This window comes from Papio anubis, chromosome 10 (genome assembly GCF_008728515.1).
Source record: "Papio anubis isolate 15944 chromosome 10, Panubis1.0, whole genome shotgun sequence".
Classification (NCBI taxonomy): Eukaryota; Metazoa; Chordata; class Mammalia; order Primates; family Cercopithecidae; genus Papio; species Papio anubis.
Window position 1 is genome coordinate 62,063,086 of NC_044985.1, and position 23,032 is coordinate 62,086,117.

The window sequence follows — 23,032 nt, forward strand, 5'->3', positions numbered from 1 at the left end:
AAAAAAGAGTGAAAAGAAACGAACAAAGTCTCCAAGAAATATGGGACTATGTGAAAAGACCAAATCTACACTTGATAAGCGTACCTGAAAGTGACGGAGTAATGGAACCAAGCTGGAAAACACTCTTCAGGATATTATCCAGGAGAACTTCCCCAACCTAGCAAGTCAGGCTAACATTCAAATTCAGGAAATACAGAGAACACTACAAAGATACTCCTCGAGAAGAGGAACCCCAAGACAAGTAATTGTCAGATTCACCAAGGTTGATATGAAGGAAAAAATGTTAAGCGCAGCCAGAGAGAAAGGTCCGGTTACCCACAAAGGGAATCCCATCAGGCTAACAGTGGATCTCTCAGCAGAAACCCTACAAACCAGAAGAGAGTAGGGGCCAATATTCAATATTCTTAAAGAAAAGAATTTTCAACCCAGAATTTCATATCCAGCCAAACTAAGCTTCCTAAGTGAAGGAGAAATAAAATCCCTTACAGACAAGCAAATGCTGAGAGATTTTGTCAACACCAGGCCTGCCTTGCAAGAGCTCTTGAAGGAAGCACTAAACATGGAAAGAAACAACCGGTACTGGCCACTGCAAAAACATGCCAAATTGTAAGCACTAAACGTGGAAAGAAACAACCAGTACTGGCCACTGCAAAAACATGCCAAATTGTAAAGACCATCATCGATGCTATGAAGAAACTGCATCAGTTAATGGGCAAAATAACGAGCAAACATCATAATGACAGGATTAAATTCACACATAACAATATTAACCTTAAATGTAAATGGACTAAATGCCCCAATTAAAAGACATAGACTGGCAAATTGGATAAAGAGTCAAGACCCATCAGTATGTATTCAGGAGACCCATCTCACGTGCAGAGATACACATAGGCTCAAAGTAAAGGGATGGAGGAAGATCTACCAAGCAAATGGAAAGCAAAAAAAGCAGGGGTTGCAATCCTAGTCTCTGATAAAACAGGCTTTAAACCAACAAAGATCAAAAGAGACAAAGAAGGCCACTAAATAATGGTAAAGGAATTAATTCAACAAGAAGAGCTAACTATCCTAAATATATATGTACCCAATACAGGAGCACCCAGGTTCACAAGGCAAGTCCTTAGAGACCTACAAGGAGACTTAGACTCCCACACAATAATAATGGGAGACTAAACACCCCACTGTCAATATTAGATCAATGAGACAGAAGGTTAACAAGGATATCCAGGACTTCAACTCAGCTCCGCACCAAGCAAACCTAATAGACATCTACAGAACTCTCCACCCCAAATTAACAGAATGTACATTCTTCTCAGCACCACATCACACTTATTCTAAAATTGACCACATAATTGTAAGTAAAGCACTCCTCAACAAATGTAAAAGAACAGAAATCACAACAGACTGTCTCTGAGACCACAATGCAATCAAATTAGGACTCAGGATTAAGAAACTCACTCAAAACTGCACAACTACATGGAAACTGAACAACCTGCTTCTTAATGACTACTGGGTAATTAACGAAATGAAGGCAGAAATAACGATGTTCTTTGAAACCAATGAGAACAAAAACACGACGTACCAGAATCTCTGGGACACATTTAAAGCAGTGTGTAGATGGAAATTTATACCACTAAATGCCCACAAGAGAAAGCAGGAAAGATCCAAAAACCGACACCCAACATCACAATTAAAAGAACTAGAGAAGCAAGAGCAAACAAATTCAAAAGCTAGCAGAAGGCACGAAATAACTAAGAGCAGAGCAGAACTGAAAGAGATAGAGACACAAAAAAACCCTCCAAAAAATTAATGAATCCAGGAGCTGGTTTTTTTTTTTTTTTAACAGATCAACAAAATTGAGAGACCACTAGCAAGACTAATAAATTAGAAAAGAGAGAAGAATCACATAGATGCAATAAAAAAACGATAAAGGGGATATCACCACCGACCCCACAGAAATACAAACTACCATCAGAGAATACTATAAACACCTCTACGCAAATAAACTAGAAAATCTAGAAGAAATTGATAAATTCCTGGACACATACACCCTCCCAAGACTAAACCGGGAAGAAGTTGAATCTCTGAATAGACCAATAACAGGCTCTGAAATTGAAGCAATAATTAATAGCCTACCAACCAAAAAAAAGTACAGGACCAGATGGATTCATAGCCGAATTCTACCAGAGGTACAAGGAGGAGCTGGTACCTTTCCTTCTGAAAATACTCCAATCAATAGAAAAAGAGGGAATCCTCCCTAACTCATTTTATGAGGCCAGCATCATCCTGATACCAAAGTCTGGCAGAGACACAACAAAAAAAGAGAATTTTAGACCAATACCCCTGATAAACATCGATGCGAAAATCCTCAATAAAATACTGGCCAACCAAATCCAGTAGCACATCCAAAAGCTTATCCACCATGATCAAGTTGGCTTCATCCCTGGGATGCAATGCTGGTTCAACATACACAAATCAATAAATGTAATCTATTACATAAACAGAACCAATGACAAAAACCACATGATTATCTCAATAGATGCAGAAAAGGCCTTCAACAAAATTCAACAGCCCTTCATGCTAAAATCTCTCAATAAACTAGGTATCAATGGAACATATCTCAAAATAATAAGAGCTATTTATGACAAACCCACAGCCAGTATCATACTGAATGGGCAAAAACTGGAAGCATTCCCTTTGAAAATTGGCACAAGACAAGAATGCCCTCTCTCACCACTCCTATTCAACATAGTGTTGGAAGTTCTGGCCATGGCAATCAGGCAAGAGAAAGAAATAAAGGGTATTCAGTTAGGAAAAGAGGGAGTCAAATTGTCCCTGTTTGCAAATGACATGATTGTATATTTAGAAAACCCCATCACCTCAGTCCCAAATCTCCTTAAGCTGATAAGCAACTTCAGCAAAGTCTCAGGATACAAAATCAATGTGCAAAAATCACAAGCATTCCTATACACCAATAATAGACAAACAGAGAGCCAAATTATGAATGTACTCCCTTTCACAATTGCTACAAAGAGAGCAAAATACCTAGGAATACAACTTACAAGGGGATGTGAAGGACCTCTTCAAGGAGAACTACAAACCACTGCACAATGAAATGAAAGAGGACACAAACAAATGGAAGAACATTCCATGCTCATGGATAGGAAGAATCAATATAGTGAAAATGGCCATACTGCCAAAGGTAATTTATAGATTCAATGCCATCCCCATCAAGCTACCAATGACTCGCTTCACAGAATTGGAAAAAACTACTTTAAAGTTCGTATGGAACCAAAAAAGAGCCCTCATTGCCAAGACAATCCTAAGTAAAAAGAACAAAGCTGGAGGCATCATGCTACCTGACTTCAAACTATACTACAAGGCTACAGTAACCAAAACAGCATGGTACTGGTACCAAAACAGATACATAGACCAATGGAACAGAACAGAGGCCTCAGAAATAACACCACACATCTACAACCATCTGATCTTTGACAAACCTAACAAAAACAAGAAATGGGGAAAGGATTCCCTATTTAATAAATGGTGCTGGGAAAACTGGCTAGCCATATGTAGAAAGCTGAAACTTGATCCCTTCCTCACACCTTATACAAAAATTAATTCAAGCTGAATTAAAAACTCAAATGTTAGACCTGAAACCATAAAAACCCTAGAAGAAAACCTTAGCAATACTATTCAGGACATAGACATGGGCAAGGACTTCATGACTAAAACACCAAAAGCAATGGGAACAAAAGCCAAAATAGACAATTGGGATCTAATTAAACTAAAGAGCTTCTGCACAGCAAAAGAACCTACCATCAGAGTGAACAGGCAACCTACAGAATGGGAGAAAATGTTTACAATCTACTCATCTGACAAAGGCCTAATATCCAGAATCTACAAAGAACTCAAACAAATTTACAAGAAAAAAAATCCCATCAAAAAGTGGGTGAAGGATATGAACAGACACTTCTCAAAAGAAGACATTTATGCAGCCAACTGACACATGAAAAAATGCTTATCATCACTGGTCATCAGAGAAATGCAAATCAAAACTACAGTGAGATACTATCTCATGACAGTTAGAATGACGATCATTAAAAAGTCAGGAAACAAGAGATGCTGGAGAGGATGTGGAGAAATAGGAATGCTTTTACACTGCTGGTGGGAGTGTAAATTAGTTCAGCCATTGTGGAAAACCATGTGGTGACTCTTCAAGGATCTAAAACTAGAAATACCATTTGACCCAGTGATCCCATTACTGGGTATATACCCAAAGGATTATAAATCATGCTACTATAAAGGCACATGCACGTGTATGTTTATTGTGGCACTATTAACAATAGCAAAGACTTGGAACCAACCCAAATGTCCACCAGTGATAAAGAAAATGTGGCACATATACACCATGGAATACTATGCAGCCATAAAAAAGGATAAGTCCATGTCCTTTGCAGGGACATGGATGAAGCTGGAAACCATCATTCTCAGCAAACTATCACAAAGACAGAGAACCAAACACCACATGTTCTTACTCATAGGTGGGATTTGAACAATGAGAACACTTGGACACAGGGCAAGGAACGTCACACACTGGGGCCTGTCCAGGGGTCAGGGGCGGGGGGAGAGATAGCATTAGGAGAAATACCTAATGTAAATAATGAGTCGATGGGTGCAGCAAACCAACATGGCACATGTATACCTATGTATCAAACCTGCATGTTGTGCCATGTACCCTAGAACTTAAAGTATAATAAATTAAAAATATGAAAATAGATAAAATTCACATAGAACCACAAAAGAATTTGATAACCAGAGCAACCTGGGGGGAAAAAAACAAAGTTGAAAACATCATGCTTTCTGATTTAAAATTATATTAGAAAGCTATAGTAATCAAAATAGTAGGGTATTGGCTTAAAAACAGATACATTGACCACTGGAACAGAAAAGAGAGCCTCAAGATAAATCCAAACATATATGATCAACTAATTTTCAAAAAAGGCACCAAAAAGACACAATGAGAAAAGGATAATTTATTCAATGAAAGATGCTGAGAAAACCAGATTTCCACATGCAAAAGAATGAAATTGGACCCTTATCTTACACCATACACAAAAGGGAACTCAAAATAGATAAAAGACCTAAATGTAAGACCTGAAACTGTAAAACTCCTAGAAGAAAACATAGAGCAGAAGCTCCTTGACATTGTTCTTGGCAACGGATTTCTTAGATATAACACCAAAAATTCAGGCCAAAAAATCAAAACTAAATAAATGGAAAATTTCAAATTAAAAACCTTGTTGTGTAAATTTTTTAAAATAAGCTTCTGCACAGCAAAGAAAACAATCAACAAAATAAAAAGATAACCTACAGAATGGGAAAAAATATTTGCAAACCATGTATCAGATAAGGGGTTAATATCCAGGATGTATAAAGAACTCATACCACTCAATAGGAAGGAAACATATAACCTTTACTTGAGGCCAGGAGTTCGAGACAAGCGTGAGCAACATAGTGAGACTCCATCTCTACAAAAAATAAAATTAAAAAATTAGCCAGGCATGGTAATGTGTGCCTGTAGTCCTAGCTACTCGAGAGGCTGAGGTGGGAGGATCACTTAAGCCCAGGAGTTAGAGGTTACAGTGAGCTATGATCAGGCCACTGTACTCCACAATAGACAACAGAGTGAGACCTTGTCTCATAAAAATTAAATAAATAAAAATGTTTCTTTAAAAGAAAACACATAACCTGATTTTAAAATGAGCAAAGCATCTGAGTAGATACTTCTCCAAAGATGACATAAGAATGACCAACAAGTACGTGAAAAGGTGATCAGAATCACTAATCATTAGGGAAATGCAAATCAAAACCACTATGCACCACCACCTCACACCTGATAGGATAGCTATTAAAAAGACAAGACAAGTGTTGGCAAGGGTGTGGAGAAAAGGAAACCTTTGTACGCCGTTGTTGGGAATGTACATTGGTGCAACCATGTACACTGGAAAACAGTACAGAGATTCTTAAAAGAATTAAAAATAGAACTACTATATGACCCAGCAGTCCCTCTTCTAGGCATATATCCACAGGAAATGAAATCACCCTGTTGTAAAGTTATCTGCACTCACATGTTCATTGCATCTGTCAGTGGACAAATGGTAAAGAAACTGTGGTATACACATACACAATGGAATATTATTCAGCCTTCAAAAAGGAAGCGATCCTGCCAATTGCCATAGCAATAGATCATGAATCCCTTGTGATCCTGCCATTCTCCCCCTGTAATTCAGCCACTTTATTTTACATTAAAAATTTCCACTTTTATAAATACCTTTCTCAAATAAGGAAATACCTATTTTAGAATACTTTGCATATTATAGGAACTCTGTTATCATAAAAATAGATGTTGGAAAGTCAACCTTTTTGTAGTTCATGATTGAAGACTGCCTCAGATTACCAATGCTAATTTTTGTTAGGTATGTACCAAATGGGGAGGGGGTGTTGTTTTTATTGTTGCTTTTAAATCAAAGCACTTTAACAACAAGATATTCCTGTCTGAGAAAGTAATGCAAGTGCTGTTCTTAACAGCATATCATTTCTTACCTCCAAGAGAACCGGTCAAAACTTCTTGATCAGCCAGCTGTTTTATGTTGGCAGAATGCATAAAATGCTCTTTTTGGGTGCGTCCTTTAGAAAATGGTTTTTGGATAATTCTAAATGATTTACGTGAGACTTTATGCTACACAGAACTGCTCAAATATGATAATCAAATATGGCAAGTAAACTTGTTCCCTATTCTTTCTAGGGATTATAAATTAATTTCTAAATATTGATACTTTGCATTGGTCTTGATATTTTACATACTACTTCCAAAGTTTTGCTGGTCTGTCTGGTATAAAAACCAAATTTTTCACTCTGATCAATTGCCATTGTAATACTTCTGTGGAGTATAGATATTCTGATAAAGATTCCTTTTGAAGGCTAATTTTTAATTAGACCATTACATAGCCTTTCCAGAAAATGTCTATTTGTGAGTGAAAGTCTGGAGAAATTTATATTGTGTATTCTTTCTGCACATATCTGACAGTTTTTTCTCACTTTTCTCCCCACCCAGTGCATTCTCTTTTGAAGTCTGCGTTTAATAGCATAGCTATAGAGAAGGAGAAGCTGAAGCAGATGGTTTCCGAGCAGGATCACAGTAAAGGCCACAGCACGCAGATGGCACGGCTCCGACAGTCACTGTCTCAGGTAGACGAGAGTGTGTGTTTGCATGTACGTGACACACTCCCTACCCTGTAAGACGAAAGATCAAAAGATGGGGAGCTGGCAGGGAGGTGGCTAGTCATGGGGATAGTACAGTTCGCAGAAATTCCCCCAAAAGACTGCAGTGTCGGTATTAGAGTGTATTACTTTTCTTCCCCAAAATGTCGAGGTAAGAGTGAAAATAAATCAAACTTGTTTGTAAGCATATAATGGTAATTTTGGCCAGTTGAACACTTAATGCTTCTCTAAGGTCATTTATACGGTGGCCCCTGATTTTAAAAAAAGAATCATGCATTTATTTGACTTATACATCTGAAATGTGTTCCAGGATATATTCAGTCCAATAGTAAATATTTATTTAAAAGGTACTAGATCTTCCACACTTAGTATTTTTCCCACTTACATCTTAATCTGTTGAAAATTACTGATTACTGTCACCCATTTTTTTCTTTTCTGATTTGCACTCTTAAGGTTTTCTTCCTAAGTTATGCTCCCTGAACTAGCCTTTTATATTTCAATATATATTATAGAGTTGATCTTATTAATACTAATCAAACCCCCATGTATCTATATCAAAGTTGAAATTTCTGATAAAAATCCTTTAGAGCTGTGCTTATGCTTTTTTCAACTGAGTAGTTCCTTAGAAGTATTTTCTTTAGTCTATAAATGCACTGACCTTAACTCCTTTGAGAATTCAATGTTGTAATGTGATTTTGTGAGAACTCGGTGTTTATATAAAATATTATTCGCTTCCTGGTGCCTTGGATCAGAGTGAAGGAGCAAGCAAATCCTGGGTAAGTGGTTCTCCGTGTGGAGCAGATCCTGCTTGAACAGTTTCCCTCAGTCCCTAAAAAGTAGACTTACACCGTGTCACCATGTTTTATGTCCCTGAACTGTCAGCGTATTTTGAGTGTTAAGTTTCATGTCATAGATGTTGTTATCTGGGCCACACTTTCTGCATTATCCATAAAACACTGTCAGCTGAGGGGCATATGCTGCTTCCAGTACAAAGCCAGGGGTCTCAGGAGCATGAGCGTGAAAATCCGCTATGATTCTGCCAGTCTGCAGAGGGCTTTATTTAGAAGAACATTTTAATGGCTTTCCCTGGACCCTTCTCATGTTATGGATAGGTGGAACACTCAGTTGACATTAACTGGTCTTCCAAATCATTATTCTGAAAGTATCGTGAATCAGAAAGATCAAAATAATGGTCGAGTAAACATTCAAATGTCATCCTGTAAACATATAAAATACATTCTTGTCCCCCTAAGTGTTGCAACGGTTCCTTCAGATGTATTTAGTGATGGAGGCTTAGAGATAGAAGTCAAGCTTTATTAAGAAAAAAAAGAAAATGCATTTGTTTCTTGCTTGCCTGCTTGCTTGCTTTTATTTGCTTGTAGGTGAAACAGAATGGTAAATAGAGATCTCGGGTCGGGCTTCAGGTGAAATTAGAAATAATTATAAAGAGAAATCTTACAACAGTTATGCATTTGTTCATTCCCTTATTCATTGTATTCCATTCAGGTGACTATATGCTAGGTATTATGCAAGGTACAGAACACCACGGTAAAAGTAGCCCTGGCCATGTTCCCAGGAAGCTCATGATCTGATTCATGAGATGAGCAGGAAACAGTGAAATGGAGCACGCCGTAGTACATTCACAGCAGTACATGGTGGTGCAGATTTCCAGGGCTCTGTTTGCTCAGAGGAATGGGAGATCCCCGAGCTGAGAGCAGAGCCACAGATCAGGCTTCTTGGAGGAATCAGACCTTCAACCTGGCCTGAATAGACAGCAACCGCTCACAAGGAAGGGGCCCAATGCTAATATGACAAAAGTAAAATAAAGCAAAATTTGATCCACTGTGCTTCCTTGGGGTTAAAATGTTTCCCTCTCTTGTCAAAATGTATTTATTTGCCTCTAAAGGTAGAGCCTCAATAGATTTTTGTTGGATTGTTTGTTATTGTTACTTATTTTTACAAAAAAATCTCAATTTTAGCCTTGAAAGATGTGAAAATAATTTGGAACTATTAAGTTTCAAATAGACCATTACAGCCTATCCAATAGATAATTCAGTGTTTACAGTTGTGTGTCATCCCAGCATTTTGGTGATGTTCACATTCCCGTGTGTGTCCATGCCCTCCCCTCGGGGTAGTCGCACCCCCACTGGCCATCTATTCCCATCACCTCTAAATGTGGACTCCTTTTTGGAAACCACAGCAGCCTTTGCTTAAGGTATTTAAGTCTACTGACAGTTCACTCCTTTCTAACAAATTGCTATTCATGGTTAGGCCACGGGAGAGATGTCTGGAGAATGGCAGGTAGTTCGTAGTGGAAGAAGTATGAGATGAACAAGGAAGAATTACTCTTAAGAGTAGCTGATTAAGTAGGCAAGAACCAGCTCATCAGGGACTACACAAAGGGTTTTGGATTTATCCTGTCAGTGAAGGGAGGGCTTAACAATTTTAACTCGTAAATGATAATGCCAGAAATTAGAATTATTATGGCATATTTCTGCATATTAGAAAGATTACTCTGGTACAGTATGGAGGGTAGGTGGAATTGGGAGGCAAGACTAGTTTGACAGATTCTTACGGTATTTGAGATAATTTGAGAATAGCTTGTACACTTGAGATAATATTCCTAAACTGAGGAAGTGCCATGCCAGCATTGGTAGAAGGAGGGAATACATTTCAAAGACACCCAGGAGGGAGAATCAGCATGGCTTGGAGATCAGCAGAATATTAGAAAGGGACAAGAACACAAAATCAAGACAGTCCAGGGTTTTTACTTGGATAACTGGGTATGTGAAAGTTATTTCCCCCAAGATGGGACTATAAGAGGAGCTGGTTTGCTTTAGGTATATGATGATGTATTTCTGTGGAGATTGAGGTGTCTGTGGGGCATTTTACAGGCAATTAGATATTTATGTCTAGAGCTCAGAAGACAGGTCTAGGCTAGAGAGGAAGATGGATGCCCCTGCATATCAGGGCAGTTATAGATGTTGACGAATTGCATTGCAGTCAGAATAAAAGGGTCAGTTGTGCTCCTGCTGCTATAGAGAACATTAACATTTAAACAACAGGCCGGCCGGGCGTGGTGGCTCACGCCTGTAATCCCAGCACTTTGGGAGGTGGATCATGAAGTCAGGAGTTCGAGACCAGCCTGGCCAACAGGCGAAACTCCATCTCTACTGAAAATACAAACATTAATTGGGCGTGGTGGTGGGCTCCTGTAATCCTAGCTATTTGGGAGATTGAGGCAGGAGAATCACTTGAACCTGGGAGGCGGAGGTTGCAATGAGCTGAGATCGCGCCATTGCACTCCAGCCTGAGCAAGGAGAGAGCAAAACTCCATCTCAAAAAGAAAAAAAAAAAAAACAGGCCAAGTGGCTGGGTGCGGTGGCTGGCACCTTAATCCCAGCACTTTAGGAGGCCAAGGCTGGTGAATCACCTGAGGTCAGGAGTTTGAAACCAGCCTGGCCAACATGATGAAACCCCATCTCTACAAAATATAAAAATTAGACAGGCTTGATGGCACATGCCTGTAGTCCCAGCTACTTGGAAGGCTGAGGCAGGAGAATTGCTTGAACCCAGGAGGCACAGGTTGCAGTGAGCCGAGATCACTCCAGCCTGGGCAACAGAGCAAGACTCTGTCGCAAAATAAAATAAAATAAAATAAGACAGGCCAAGAAAGAGAAGCCGTTGATGGAGACTTGGGGAAGCAGCCAGAGGATTTAGAAGTGATGACCATTGAGACCAAGGGGAGTTTCTGTTAACCTTTTCCTTTTCAGGAAAACCTTTTCAGGAAAAGGTTAACAGAATCCAATGTAGTAGCAACTAATATATAGACTGACCATCAGCCCTGGAATTTGGCAGTCTCAGCATCTTTATATCTTGAGAAAAAAGGGCCAGCAGATAAGAAAATAGTGAGGGTGGAAAGCAACTGATCAGCCCTCCTGGTTGGCCAACTCTGTTCTCGCTGTCCCTCTTTTAATGTAGCGCTTAAGATTGATCAAGTACTAATTAGCTTGAGTACATTGAGACCATTGCCCTCCCTGTTCTGAGTATGTTTTTGAATTAGTATAACTTCACATTATAGTGTCATTATAGGCAGCCTAAAGACATGTTTGGTCCGTATTCAAATGTCATCAGTTAAACTCCCAGATATTTTACTGGGGTCCAGAAAAAAAGCCAGGTGTCCCTCAGAGAGGGAAGGAGGGAGAGAGACTGAATTTAAATAACATCTTTAGGCCAAACACAGTGGCTTATGCCTATAATCCTAATTCTTTGGGAGGTGGAGGCAGGAGAATTCCTTGCACCCAGGAGTTCAAGATTATAGTGAGCCATGATACCACCACTGCACTCCACCCTGGGCAACAGAGTAAGATCCTGTCTCTAAAGCAAACAAACAAACTTATTTAGTAGTCTAAAACTTTTTTTTTTTTTTTTGAGATGGAGTCTTCCTCTGTCACTCAGGCTGGAGTGCAGTGTCCGGATCTCAGCTCACTGCAAGCTCCGCCTCCTGGGTTCACGCCATTCTGCTTCCGCCTCCCGAGTAGCTGGGACTACAGGCGCCCGCCACCACGCCCAGCTAGTTTTTTGTATTTTTTAGTAGAGACGGGGTTTCACCGTGTTAGCCAGGCTGGTCTTGATCTCCTGACCTCGTGATCCGCCTTTATGTCCTATTTGACATAAGTCCTATTTGATGTATGTCTATGATTAAAGTGCTGCATTTCAACAAGGCTTTAAGTATATCAAACTCAGCAAATTTTATCATCTTTTTCGAAGGCATATAGCAGATAAAATACTTGAAATTAGCATTTTTACAACATGCTTAGCATAAATTGTTACCTGCCTTGAGCAAACAACAATTTGCGAGGCTGGGCAGTCTAATGAATTGCTCTTCTAAAGTAATATTACTTCGACCAGCCTGGCCAACATGGTGAAACCCCATCTCTACTAAAAATACAAAAAATTCGCTGGGTGTGGTAGCAGGTGCCTGTAATCCCAGCTACTTGGGAGGCTGAGGCAGGAGAATTGCTTGATCCCAGGAGGCAGAGGTTGCAGTGAGCCAAGATCGTGCCATTGCACTCCAGCCTGGGCGACACAGCAAGACTCTGTCTCAAAAAAATAAAAATAAATAAAGTAATATTACTTCCCCGATCTATATGTACACAAAAACATATGTAATTCTGTTATTTAACCCCCATGAAACTTAAACTTTCACACTTGAGAGGGAGCCTAGATGTTGGACCCAAGCCTGTAGGACAGGACATTTTATGTGGCATCCATCCCTTATAAATGACTTTATTTCACATCAGCTATAATTTCATATCTTTTTTTGTTTGTTTTTTGGAGGCAGAGTCTTGCTCTGTTGCCCTGTTTGGAGTACAGTGACTCAGTCTCAGCTCACTGCAACCTCCACCTCCTGGGTTCAAGTGATTCTCCTGCCACAGTTTCCCAACTAGCTGGTATTACAGGCATGTGCCACCACGTCCAGCTAATTTTTTGTATTTTTAGTAGAGATGGGATTTCACCATGTTGCCCAGGCTGGTCTCGAACTCCTGTCCTCAAGTGATCCTCCCACCTCGGACTCCCGAAGTCCTGGGATTATAGGCATGAACCACTGCACCCAGCTTATGTCTTGTTTAATGCAGTACCCTGAACACCAAAATGAAATAGTCTGTAATAAGACTAAGGCAACCTCAGCACCCCAGATTACCATAATAATAAAAATCCAACTCATCTTGAGCCTATCTTCAATACATTACACTTTATCACTGTTACTAGTTTGATTCCTGGCCCCAGAAATTCTGCACAGCTTGTGTTAAATGCAGTGAGAGTTGGGCTCATATAAATGTGAATAACGGAATGTGACCCATCTATTCCAGCTAGAATCACTGTATTTTATTAAATCAAGATGCCATCAGTTGTTACATGCATCATCATTTTGTGCATTACTGAGAAAGGGAAAAAAAAACACTGTCAATTGAACTGACACAGTGCTTCAGAGGCGGTGAATATGGAGGGAAATGTGCATCTTAGAATCAGTGAAATGTAGTAAATATGAGAATTGAAGCAAAAAAATTGCTTAACATACTATATAGTAGCATAATCTAAAATCCCAATCATATCTGTCATCCTCCCTGTCCACAACATTTCACATACCCAAATAATTATTCTGTGATGAAATAAAAGTTGCAAATGTATTTGTTTATTCCTGGATTTCATAGTTCCCTGAGACTCGGCCAAATTTGTTGTATGTGAAGATACTCTTTATAGAATCCTTATATCTTCTTTAAACTTTAAATTGTCGTCATTTTGAACATAATTTGGCAATATTTATTAAAAGCCTTAAAACGTTTTTACCCTTTTACCCTGTAGGTCCATGGCTGATATGTCTATTAATGCTGAAATTTAGAAAACAATGATGCACATATTCATGGCAGTATTATTTGTACTAGTAAAAATCAGTAACAGCATAAGTGTCCAATAGTAGGAAATACTTGCTAATGCAACTATTAAAATTATGTGCGTGAAGAGTTTGAAACAAAATAACTGCTTATGTGCAAAGAATAAGGGGCAGATACAGTATGTAAACTGTGCACCCACTAAACAATATTTTAAAATACAGAGGAAAAAAATCTAGAAAGAAATGGGCCAAACTACTAACAGTCGGGTAGTAAGATGCATTTTTTAAAACTTTGTCTATATTTTGCATTTTCCAAATATACTTTAATGGTATTTTCGTAATTGAAAAAACAAGTGATTTTAAAGAGAGACCCAGGATTTGGTTTTGACAGCTCTAGCTTTGACAGTTTCCATGCTCATTTTCTCATTCCTTTTGAACCAGTTTTATTTTTATCTAAAGGGTTTAAATTTACGATGATTTCATCTTGCCATATGTTTCATATCCTTCTCCAGCCATTAGGCTTCTATGTTTTTCTCATAGAACCCACAGTTCCATTTAGTAAAATGTTTATGCCAGAGTCTCACCCAGCCTAAGATAAATCTTCACCTAGGAATTACCTGCCAGGGTTGATGAATGGTAGTTAGTAGCTAAGGAGGTGGCAATTTAGGTAATTGATTCTGGCTCAAATCTTTAAGACAGTAACTTATTTTATACATTGGAAAGGAATTGTGCGTTTCTTGGATATATTAGACTTGAAATGTGCATAAGGGACATGAGGTGTGGGGAAATGAGCATGCATTGTAGTTTTTAGTGCAGTCCAAGCTCAGTAAAGCAAGTGGTAAGAATATGCATAAAACCCGCTGAGTGAAGAATCTGTGCCCAGTTCCTGGCTTCAAGGTGCTTCCTCCCTGTTAGGCCTTTGGTCCTGTATGCCACTAACAGCGATGTTACTGCTGACAAGTCTCCACAGCTCTTCTTTCTCATTGGCTGGCACCAGGGGCTGGTCCTCTGCCTCCTTTTTCCTTGCTTATGCCACTGCTCCCTCCTCTTGGGTACATTCCCTACTTTATTTCTGCCATCTTCTAGGCCCTTTCTGTTGTCATGAAGAGCATCATTTCCCTGACAATGCTTGTCCCAAAGTTTCCATGATATTATTATAGAAACATGGTATTATTAGATAAAAATAATTTTCAGGGCAGGAAATAATAAATGTAGACCTAAGCACTACCTGAAAGCTCATGGCACTTGGTTGTAGCAAACTTCATAAACAGCCTGTACGATCAAGGCAAAAGGAGGAGGATGCGCAGAAGGGGCTGTTGCATGCTCAGTTGCCAGCTTACACTTTTCACCACTGGGGTTGCCAGAGTGGGAACGGTCTTGATTTCCATGCTTCCTGTGCTATGTAACAGCTAATCTTTTCTGCTACTGCATAGATATTATTAATAAAATGATGTCTTTTAAACTTTTAGCGTTGAACTCAACATGCTTAACATCTGGCTTCAAATCATAGCAGCAGAGATGAGTCTTCTACTTTTGTCTCAATTCTAAAAGTGATTAAAATAAGAACTAGCAAAATGCATCATTATGTAGTTAAAATGGAACCAAACTGTTTTGTTGTGGCACAGTGTTAGCATTTTGGCAGGAGAGTGTAATTCTTTGCCAGTAGTGGTGAACTACAGCAGATCTTTGGCTTTGAGTATTTGCCATCATTTTAAAAAAACTGGTTTTGAAGTTTGAAAAAATTTACATTAAAATATTTACATTAAAAAATTTAACAAATGAAAGTGCTTCTATTTTTCTTCAGCTTAATAAAACATACTTTTTTTTTTTTTTTTTTTTTTTGAGACACAGTCTTGCAGTATTACCCAGGCTGAAGTGCAGTGACACAATCTTGGCTCAGTGCAACCTCCACCTCAAGAGTTAAAGTGATTCTCCTACCTCAGCCTCCTGAGTACCTGGGACTGTAGGCGTGTGCCACCTCACCCGGCTAATTTTTGTATTATTAGTAGAGTTGGGGTTTCACCATGTTGGCCAGGGTGGTCTCGAACTCCTGACCTCAAGTGATCCATCTGCCTTGGTCTCCCAAAGTGCTCAGGTTACAGACATGAGCCACCATGCCTGGCTTTCATCTTAATAAGAAATACTTCAGGATTTCTGTCTTTTGCTGCCATGCTACTCTTTTTGCTGTCAATGGAAGAGAGAACAGGGTTTCAACGATAAGAGAATTAAGTAAGAACATAGGTGATAAAACTCTCTCCAGACCATCCCAACGAATGCCAAAGTAAACTTTGCATAGAATGTAAAAATACCTTGAGTGTGCTCTTATCAGAGAGCCAAATACTGATGATTTGCCCCATGAAGTATAGAAATTCCTATGAACCATATTGTAAGCATCAGAAAATCCCCGAACCCAGAATTAGTTTTGCACTATTCTGGATGCTAGTTCATCTTCATAATGATAACCAAGAGGCACTGTGCAGGATTCTGACTTAGTGTTTCAATCAAATTTGTATGTTTATTTAATACAACCCCAGAAAGGTTAAGTAACTTGGTGAAGACTACTTAGCCCTGAGATCAAAAGAACCTGATCTTCTGACTCCCAGGCCAGAATTTTTATTTTTCACATCACATCTAAGAAAAAGAATAAATTATATTTAATTTAAAAACCTCGGCCGGGCGCGGTGGCTCAAGCCTGTAATCCCAGCACTTTGGGAGGCCGAAACGGGCGGATAACAAGGTCAGCAGATCGAGACCGTCCTGGCGAACCCGGTGAAACCCCGTCTTTACTAAAAAATACAAAAAACTAGCCGGGCGAGGTGGCGGGCGCCTGTAGTCCCAGCTACTCGGGAGGTTGAGGCAGGAGAATGGTGTGAACCCGGGAGGCGGAGCTTGCAGTGAGCTGAGATCCGGCCACTGCACTCCAGCCTGGGTGACAGAGCAAGACCCTGTCTCAAAAAAAAAAACAAAAAAACAAACAAACAAAAAAACCTCTTAGTTCATTTCTTACTGACATTAGTGGCGAGATGTTAGACTGTGATTCTGGGCTGGGCAGGGTAACTCCTGCCTGTAATCCCAGCACTTTGGGAGGCTGAGGCCAGAGGATCACTTGAGATCCGGAGTTTGAGACCAGCCTGGTGAACATGGCAAAACTTCATCTCTACTAAAAATACAAAAATGAGCCAGATGTGGTGGTGCACCCTTGTAATCCCAGCTACTTAGGAGGCTGAGGCATGAGAGTCACTTGAACCCCGGAGGCCGAGGTTGCAGTGAGCTGAGATTACACCACTGCACTCCAGCCTGGGTGACAGAGCAAGACTCTGTCTCAAAACAAACAACAACAACAAAAACTGTGATTCTGCAATTAAAACTATCAAATAGCCTCCCACTTATATGGCACCAAAGCATATATGGTTCCAAATATTTCAGTAACTAAGGCAACTATGCATTCACTTGTAGGCAGAGAACGAAGAAGAAATCAGCATCTTTTGTGGTCCTAACATACAGGAGAAAGGCCTATAGTACTCACAAAAGATAAGAGTAATGCAGTGTTGTTGGTTTTTTGTTTTTGTTTTTGTTTTCTAATTCTAAGTGTTTGAGATTTTGCTCCAAGAAAAATGATCCTGAGCACTTTCTCAGGTTGAAAAGATACTAGGAGTCTTCCTTTGAGGCACATGGTTTATCTATTAAGAATGTTATCACCTTCTTCCCCCTTAAACATTCCTGTTTTCTCAGATAGTCAGAGACTTATTTCCTCCTATCTCCAAATGTAATGACTGTAGAATCTGTATCTGCCTTTAATCCATCAATGTGACAGTCCTCCAGATCAAGTATATGATTTGAAATATTTTACACACCGGTTCTAACAGCTTCAAACAAAAGCCAAAGGCTGCAAGTGATAGTTACGTCCTCAAAAAGCAAAAACTGGGTTGAGGGAGGGAAAGACTCGGGGACCAGGATGGAGAGAGGAGAGAAAAGGCAATGAAGAGTTTAGCTACTTTGTATTTACCCTGGGTGTTTTAATAGGTACAGAGTTGTAATAATGAGATTATATTTGTGTCTATATTGGTTTACTGTATTCATTGGCTCTGAATGAAGCAGAATGCCCATTCCCTGAAGCAGATGCCCTCTTTACTAGGCACTGACATTTATATCTTTATATCTTCTAATTGCTGATCTTAATGGGAAGGAAAAGAAAGCTATCTTTTCACTGGGCCTTGTCTTCTCACAGGTCTTTAACTTGAGGCCTGATACAATTCCAATTAGCTACATCTGTATTCTATAAATGGAACATGTTTCTGTGTATCAGTGGGATGTTCGTTACCAGAGGATTCACTGTACCTTTGTCAACAGGGTCCTTGTAGGGATGCCATGCTTATGTAAAACTTTTCTCTTCTTGTAATAAATGCAGTTACTCCACATACTAAACTGTGTTGTAGCAAGTAGTATTTTACTGATGCTAACTTAAAGCATGTTGGAGGTAGTGTCATGTAGAGAACTTAGAGTTGGTGTACTTTCGGTGCTATGTTCTTATTATGGTTGTCAGTGTCTACACTGTTCATTGAAGACACCTTTTTGTTTGCACTTAAGTTAGTTCTGCAGCATTGTCATATATATTATGTGCTCCTGGAAAATGAAAATACAGATGTTTTCTTTAAACAGACGAAAATCTAATTCTATAAACTAAAGCTGGTTCATTCTATTTCTAACTAATTTTTAAGGTAGCTACCCAGTTTTGAAACAACTCCCAAACTTTAGAAACTAGAACAAAAATGTGAAAGAATTTTCAATGAAAACAGTAGTTTTCATCATAGGCTGCAAAAAGTAATATATATGTAGTGGTAGACTGGGCTTGAGTATAATGGGCCTCACTCTAAAGGAAAGAAAATTCCATGAATCACTTTTATGAAATCTGTTAACTCAGCCCACCAACCTGCAAAGTAGCAATCTTATATTACAAAAAATTAATACCTTATTTTTGAGCCATTTATTTACTCCTTGCTGGTAGGGTCTGGCTCATGATGGCTTCAAAAGTTAGAGCTAAGAACATCACAGACATCATTGTCTAACTTGTACCTGCGTACTTGTTCTGTTTTATGCTTGCTTATTAATTTTAAATTACATGTGTGGTTTTTGTTATTTTAAGGCACTCAACCAGAATGCTGAACTAAGGAGTCGTTTGAACAGAATACATTCAGAGTCTATTATTTGTGATCAGGTTGTCAGTGTAAATATTATTCCTAGCCCTGATGAGGTAAGACTCATTTTAAATAGATGCAGAGTACCTATTTTTTTAGCATCTAAATTTACTGCATATTTTTGTTTATTTATATCCAGTTCTTTCACTGTTAATAAAGGTTCCCTCCATAAAGATTTGTGTCGCTGACAGTTCAATGTTCTTTGAAGTAAAGGATATATAAGAGCTTGACATCATTTATTCCTGGTGATCAGTGTCTATTTTTATTTATTCCTATGTTCACCTGATACCACTGAATATTTGATTTATATATCTACTCCAACTTGTTAGTTTTCAATGTCTGTCTCATTCGTCATTAGAAATGTTCATTAGCATCAAATGGCCGGTGAAATGTTGCAAAAAAAAAAAAAAAAATTAGCTGAGAAGGTTGCTAAGTAAAAGTGCTCTTAAGGTTTGTTTGAAAGCCCTAAGGACAGAAGTCGCCTGACCTTGTTAAGATAATGCTAATGGTACTGCTGCAGCTACTACTACTGCTGCTGCTGCTGCTAATTAATAGCTGACATGTGTCAAGGTAATGCTTACTATGTGCTAGATATTGTGTTAACGATTTTGCATGTGTGATCTCATTTGACACGCTCAACAACCCTCTGTGTTAGGTGGTATTATTATTCCATTTTTCAGTTTGAAGAAATGTTAAGAGAATAGGAGAACATTCAGTATTTGGGCTAAACTTGAGTGTGTAATTCTGTTTATGACTCTCCATAAAATTATTACTTTATAGCATGAGAACTTACACTTTTTAACAGTAATATTAGAGCTTTATATACAGTGATGATATATGTAGCAAGACGAGAGGTTTAACTGATTTTAAGGTCATATTTGTACCAAAAACATACATTTTACTAGAAATCTATAGGTACAAGGGTTCTAACCTCTTAGGAAATATTATCCCAAAACAACTTGTCTTCGACTTAAGTTTTCCACCCTAAATTCATTCACCTCCATGGGCTCTGTATTCTCTGATAATACTTATATTCACTCAACTGCCCAGAATCTAGAAGTATTTCTAAAATTTGTCATTCAAAAATAATTTGATCATCTCAGTTGGAATCTTCTTTTCAACCTGAAATGTGCACTAGAAAATATATATATATCTTACATTTTTAATTGAAACTTGAATAGCTTCCTTGAAAACTATAACTTATTGAATAAAAGTATAATTTGAAATAAGGTTCAATATTCCAGTCATGTGTTTTATTGGTTAAAATTCATGATCAAATTGCAAAGTGACATATATAGTCTGTCTCAAAAATTAGTTTTATGGATTTTCTTAGCATGTCTCTAGTAGTTTCTACAAATATTTCTTCATGTTTAATGTTCCGTTAGAATATGACAGAGCTAAGAATAAGAGAATGAAGTTGTCTCTACAATCAATCAGGGTATTCATAGCAGCTTAACCTGACTCAGTATCAATCAACCAAAGATTTAAAATCAAGGCACAGTACCAACACCTTTCAACTATTCCTTTTGGGGTCTTTAGACACATTGGAAGGAAACGTATACAGTGGTCATTACTGAATTGCAAGTGAAAATTACTTGTGGCCGCCACTTTTTAACATACAGTATTAAAGAGTATAAATCTGGCTAATTTAATTAAAGGAATAGCTATTCTAACAGGGGGAAAAGCAATTACACTGTATGCTTCTGTCTTCCGCAGGCTGGTGAGCAAATCCATGTCAGTCTCCCCCTATCACAGCAAGTAGCCAATGAGAGCCGCCTCTCCATGTCAGAGTCTGTTTCTGAGTTCTTTGATGCCCAAGAGGTGCTCATCTCTGCAAGTTCATCAGAGAATGAGGTATGTATGCCTTCTTGACTTGTTGGCCTCAACATCTTGTGACTGAGTTTGAGTTAAAGAAAATAAAACTGTGGAACTTTTTGGTGATTACTTTCATTTTTTTCTTTTTTGTTTACATCATAGTAAGATGCCCAAATTGTAGCAAAGCTAAAAGCACGCAAACTATATCAGTTACCAATTACTGAGTGCTTAACGTTTCTGAGCATCAAGAATTTAAATTTGATGAATTAAGGGAAAGAATCAACATTTATTGGAGTGTCTTCTATGATTCATATTTCAGGGCAACAAAAGAGTTTATGACAGAGCTCTTTATAGAAGGAGACTAGCTAATAAATATAGAAAGAATGAGAGAATTAGGAAAGCACCATTCACGCACATACACCGACACATACATACTAGATATTTTCGCTAGGGACATGAATTTAAGATTAGAAGGATACTATGTAGCACGTAGCTAGTTGGGTAATTATGGTTTTTGGAGGGTAACCACTGACTATCATAAAAGCTGTACTGGATTGCTCTTCATGCTTATGATTCTTGCCAAGGTCTTGGAAACAGGGAACCTCTTCCTTGGTCAGGTTGCAGAAATTAGTTCTTTTACTACAGTGTAGTCAACTTTTTTTGGCATGAGGAAAGCAGCCAAAACTCTTTTCCACACAGCTGATTAGGAATTTTGTCATTTGGGATTGCAAATCTGTACTGCATTTTTACAAAAAAGAAATGAAATCATTGCTAAACATTATTTCCATATGCATAGAAAACAGATTGGAAGGAAACATCCTGACAATTAGTAGTAGTTGTTTTTGGATGTTTGAAATTATGAGTGATTTTAGAAACAAAGACAAAGTGGAAAAGAGAAAGCAATAATGAATACATATCATTTTTATAATGGGAGAAAAGTAAAATAGAATTCTTGTATCAAATACTGAATTTGTCAGCATACCAAGGCATGCACCTGCCTCTCAGATCCCAAGGCATGCATTAACAGGTTCACAGAGACTTCCATTCGCAGGCTGGAATGCTAATTTAATGATCTGTGATGGTAACTGATACATACTTTCAGATGGACAGAATAATCATCCTTGCTAATTAGTGCGTCTTTTCCTGTAGGCAAATCTGCATGGCAAGCCTAATTCTAGTCAGAGATTGCCTGGTGAGCAAGGGACATGAGTAAACTTAAGGCTAGGGGGCCAGAATGTTAGAGCTCCACACTCACCCTCCATCATAGGGATACTCTGCCACAAGGACTTGGTATTTGTGTCTGTCTGCCTGCACCCCCAGGGACCACCATGCTGTCGATAATGCTACCAAAATTTCCTTTTCTGACTCTGCCTCCTGAGCTCCCATTGCTGACCCATCCTTCATCATTTTGTTGTTGCTGTGTTTGTTTGTTTTTCTTTTTCTTTTTGTTTTGAGATGGAGTTTTGCTTTTGTTGCCCAGGCTAGAGGGCAGTGGTGCGATCTTGGCTCACCGCAACTTCTGCCTCCCAGGTTCAAGTGATTCTCCTGCCTCAACCTCCCAGGTAGCGGGGATTACAGGCATGTGCCACCATGCCCTGCTAATTTTGTTTTTTTAGTAGAGATGGGGTTTCTCCATGTTGGTCAGGCTGGTCTCAAATTCCCGACCTCAGGTGATCTGCCCACCTCAGCCTCCCAAAGTGTGGGATTACAGGCGTGAGCCGCTGTGCCCGACCCCTTCATCCTTCTTTAGTCAGGTTACAGTCAGACTTGACCGTGCATTATCTGAGTTCTGACCTATCATCTGATGACTTCATAGCTTACCTCTCTGAGAGCTATTCATGAGTCCCTGGGGCACACCTAGCTGGGTCCCCAGGTACTGCTTGCCCTGAACACTGGGTATACAGAAATGAAGAGGATGTGAAGCGGGTTATTGCATGAGTCCAAGCAAGATGGTGGTGCCACCCTGGGACAGGTGAGGGGTGGGGGAGTGAATGTGGTGGCAGAGAGCAGATAAGAAGGTGGAGGATGGGGTCACAGGGAGATGAGGCATTCACTGTGAGGCATCATGAGTTTATCAGACTTCTCAGTGGAGTTACCTGTCAGGCATTTGAATATTTAAGTCTAAAGCTCAAGGACAGAACCGTCCGAGAGTCAGTCAACTACCTGTTAGGCATTGACACCTGGTGCTCACAGAACCTCTAATTCAGCATGTCCCAAAAGATTTCATCAACAAGCCCCACCACTCCCCCAGGAGAGAAACCCCAGCCTGCCCATTCCTCTCATGTCACCTATCTAAGTGCCCCTCTACCCAACTGTTCACACCAAATGCCTGAAGATTTTCCTTTAC

General features: G+C 39.1%; 1 protein-coding gene across 12 annotated transcripts in view; it reads left to right on the forward strand.

Moving 5' to 3' along the window:
- The window catches only part of OSBPL6 (oxysterol binding protein like 6), a 210,398-nt gene that overhangs the window by 163,910 nt on the left and 23,456 nt on the right, over window positions 1–23,032 (forward strand). For 6 of the 12 annotated variants that reach the window (XM_021923744.2, XM_021923748.2, XM_021923749.2 and 3 more), the window contains 4 exons: window positions 7,115–7,248; window positions 8,034–8,057; window positions 18,819–18,926; window positions 20,587–20,724. In XM_021923744.2, coding sequence (XP_021779436.1) covers window positions 7,115–7,248; window positions 8,034–8,057; window positions 18,819–18,926; window positions 20,587–20,724 — 404 coding nt within the window. The remainder of the gene's footprint in view (window positions 1–7,114; window positions 7,249–8,033; window positions 8,058–18,818; window positions 18,927–20,586; window positions 20,725–23,032) is intronic. The other 6 variants (XM_021923747.2, XM_021923750.2, XM_021923753.2 and 3 more) reach the window with 2 other exon arrangements.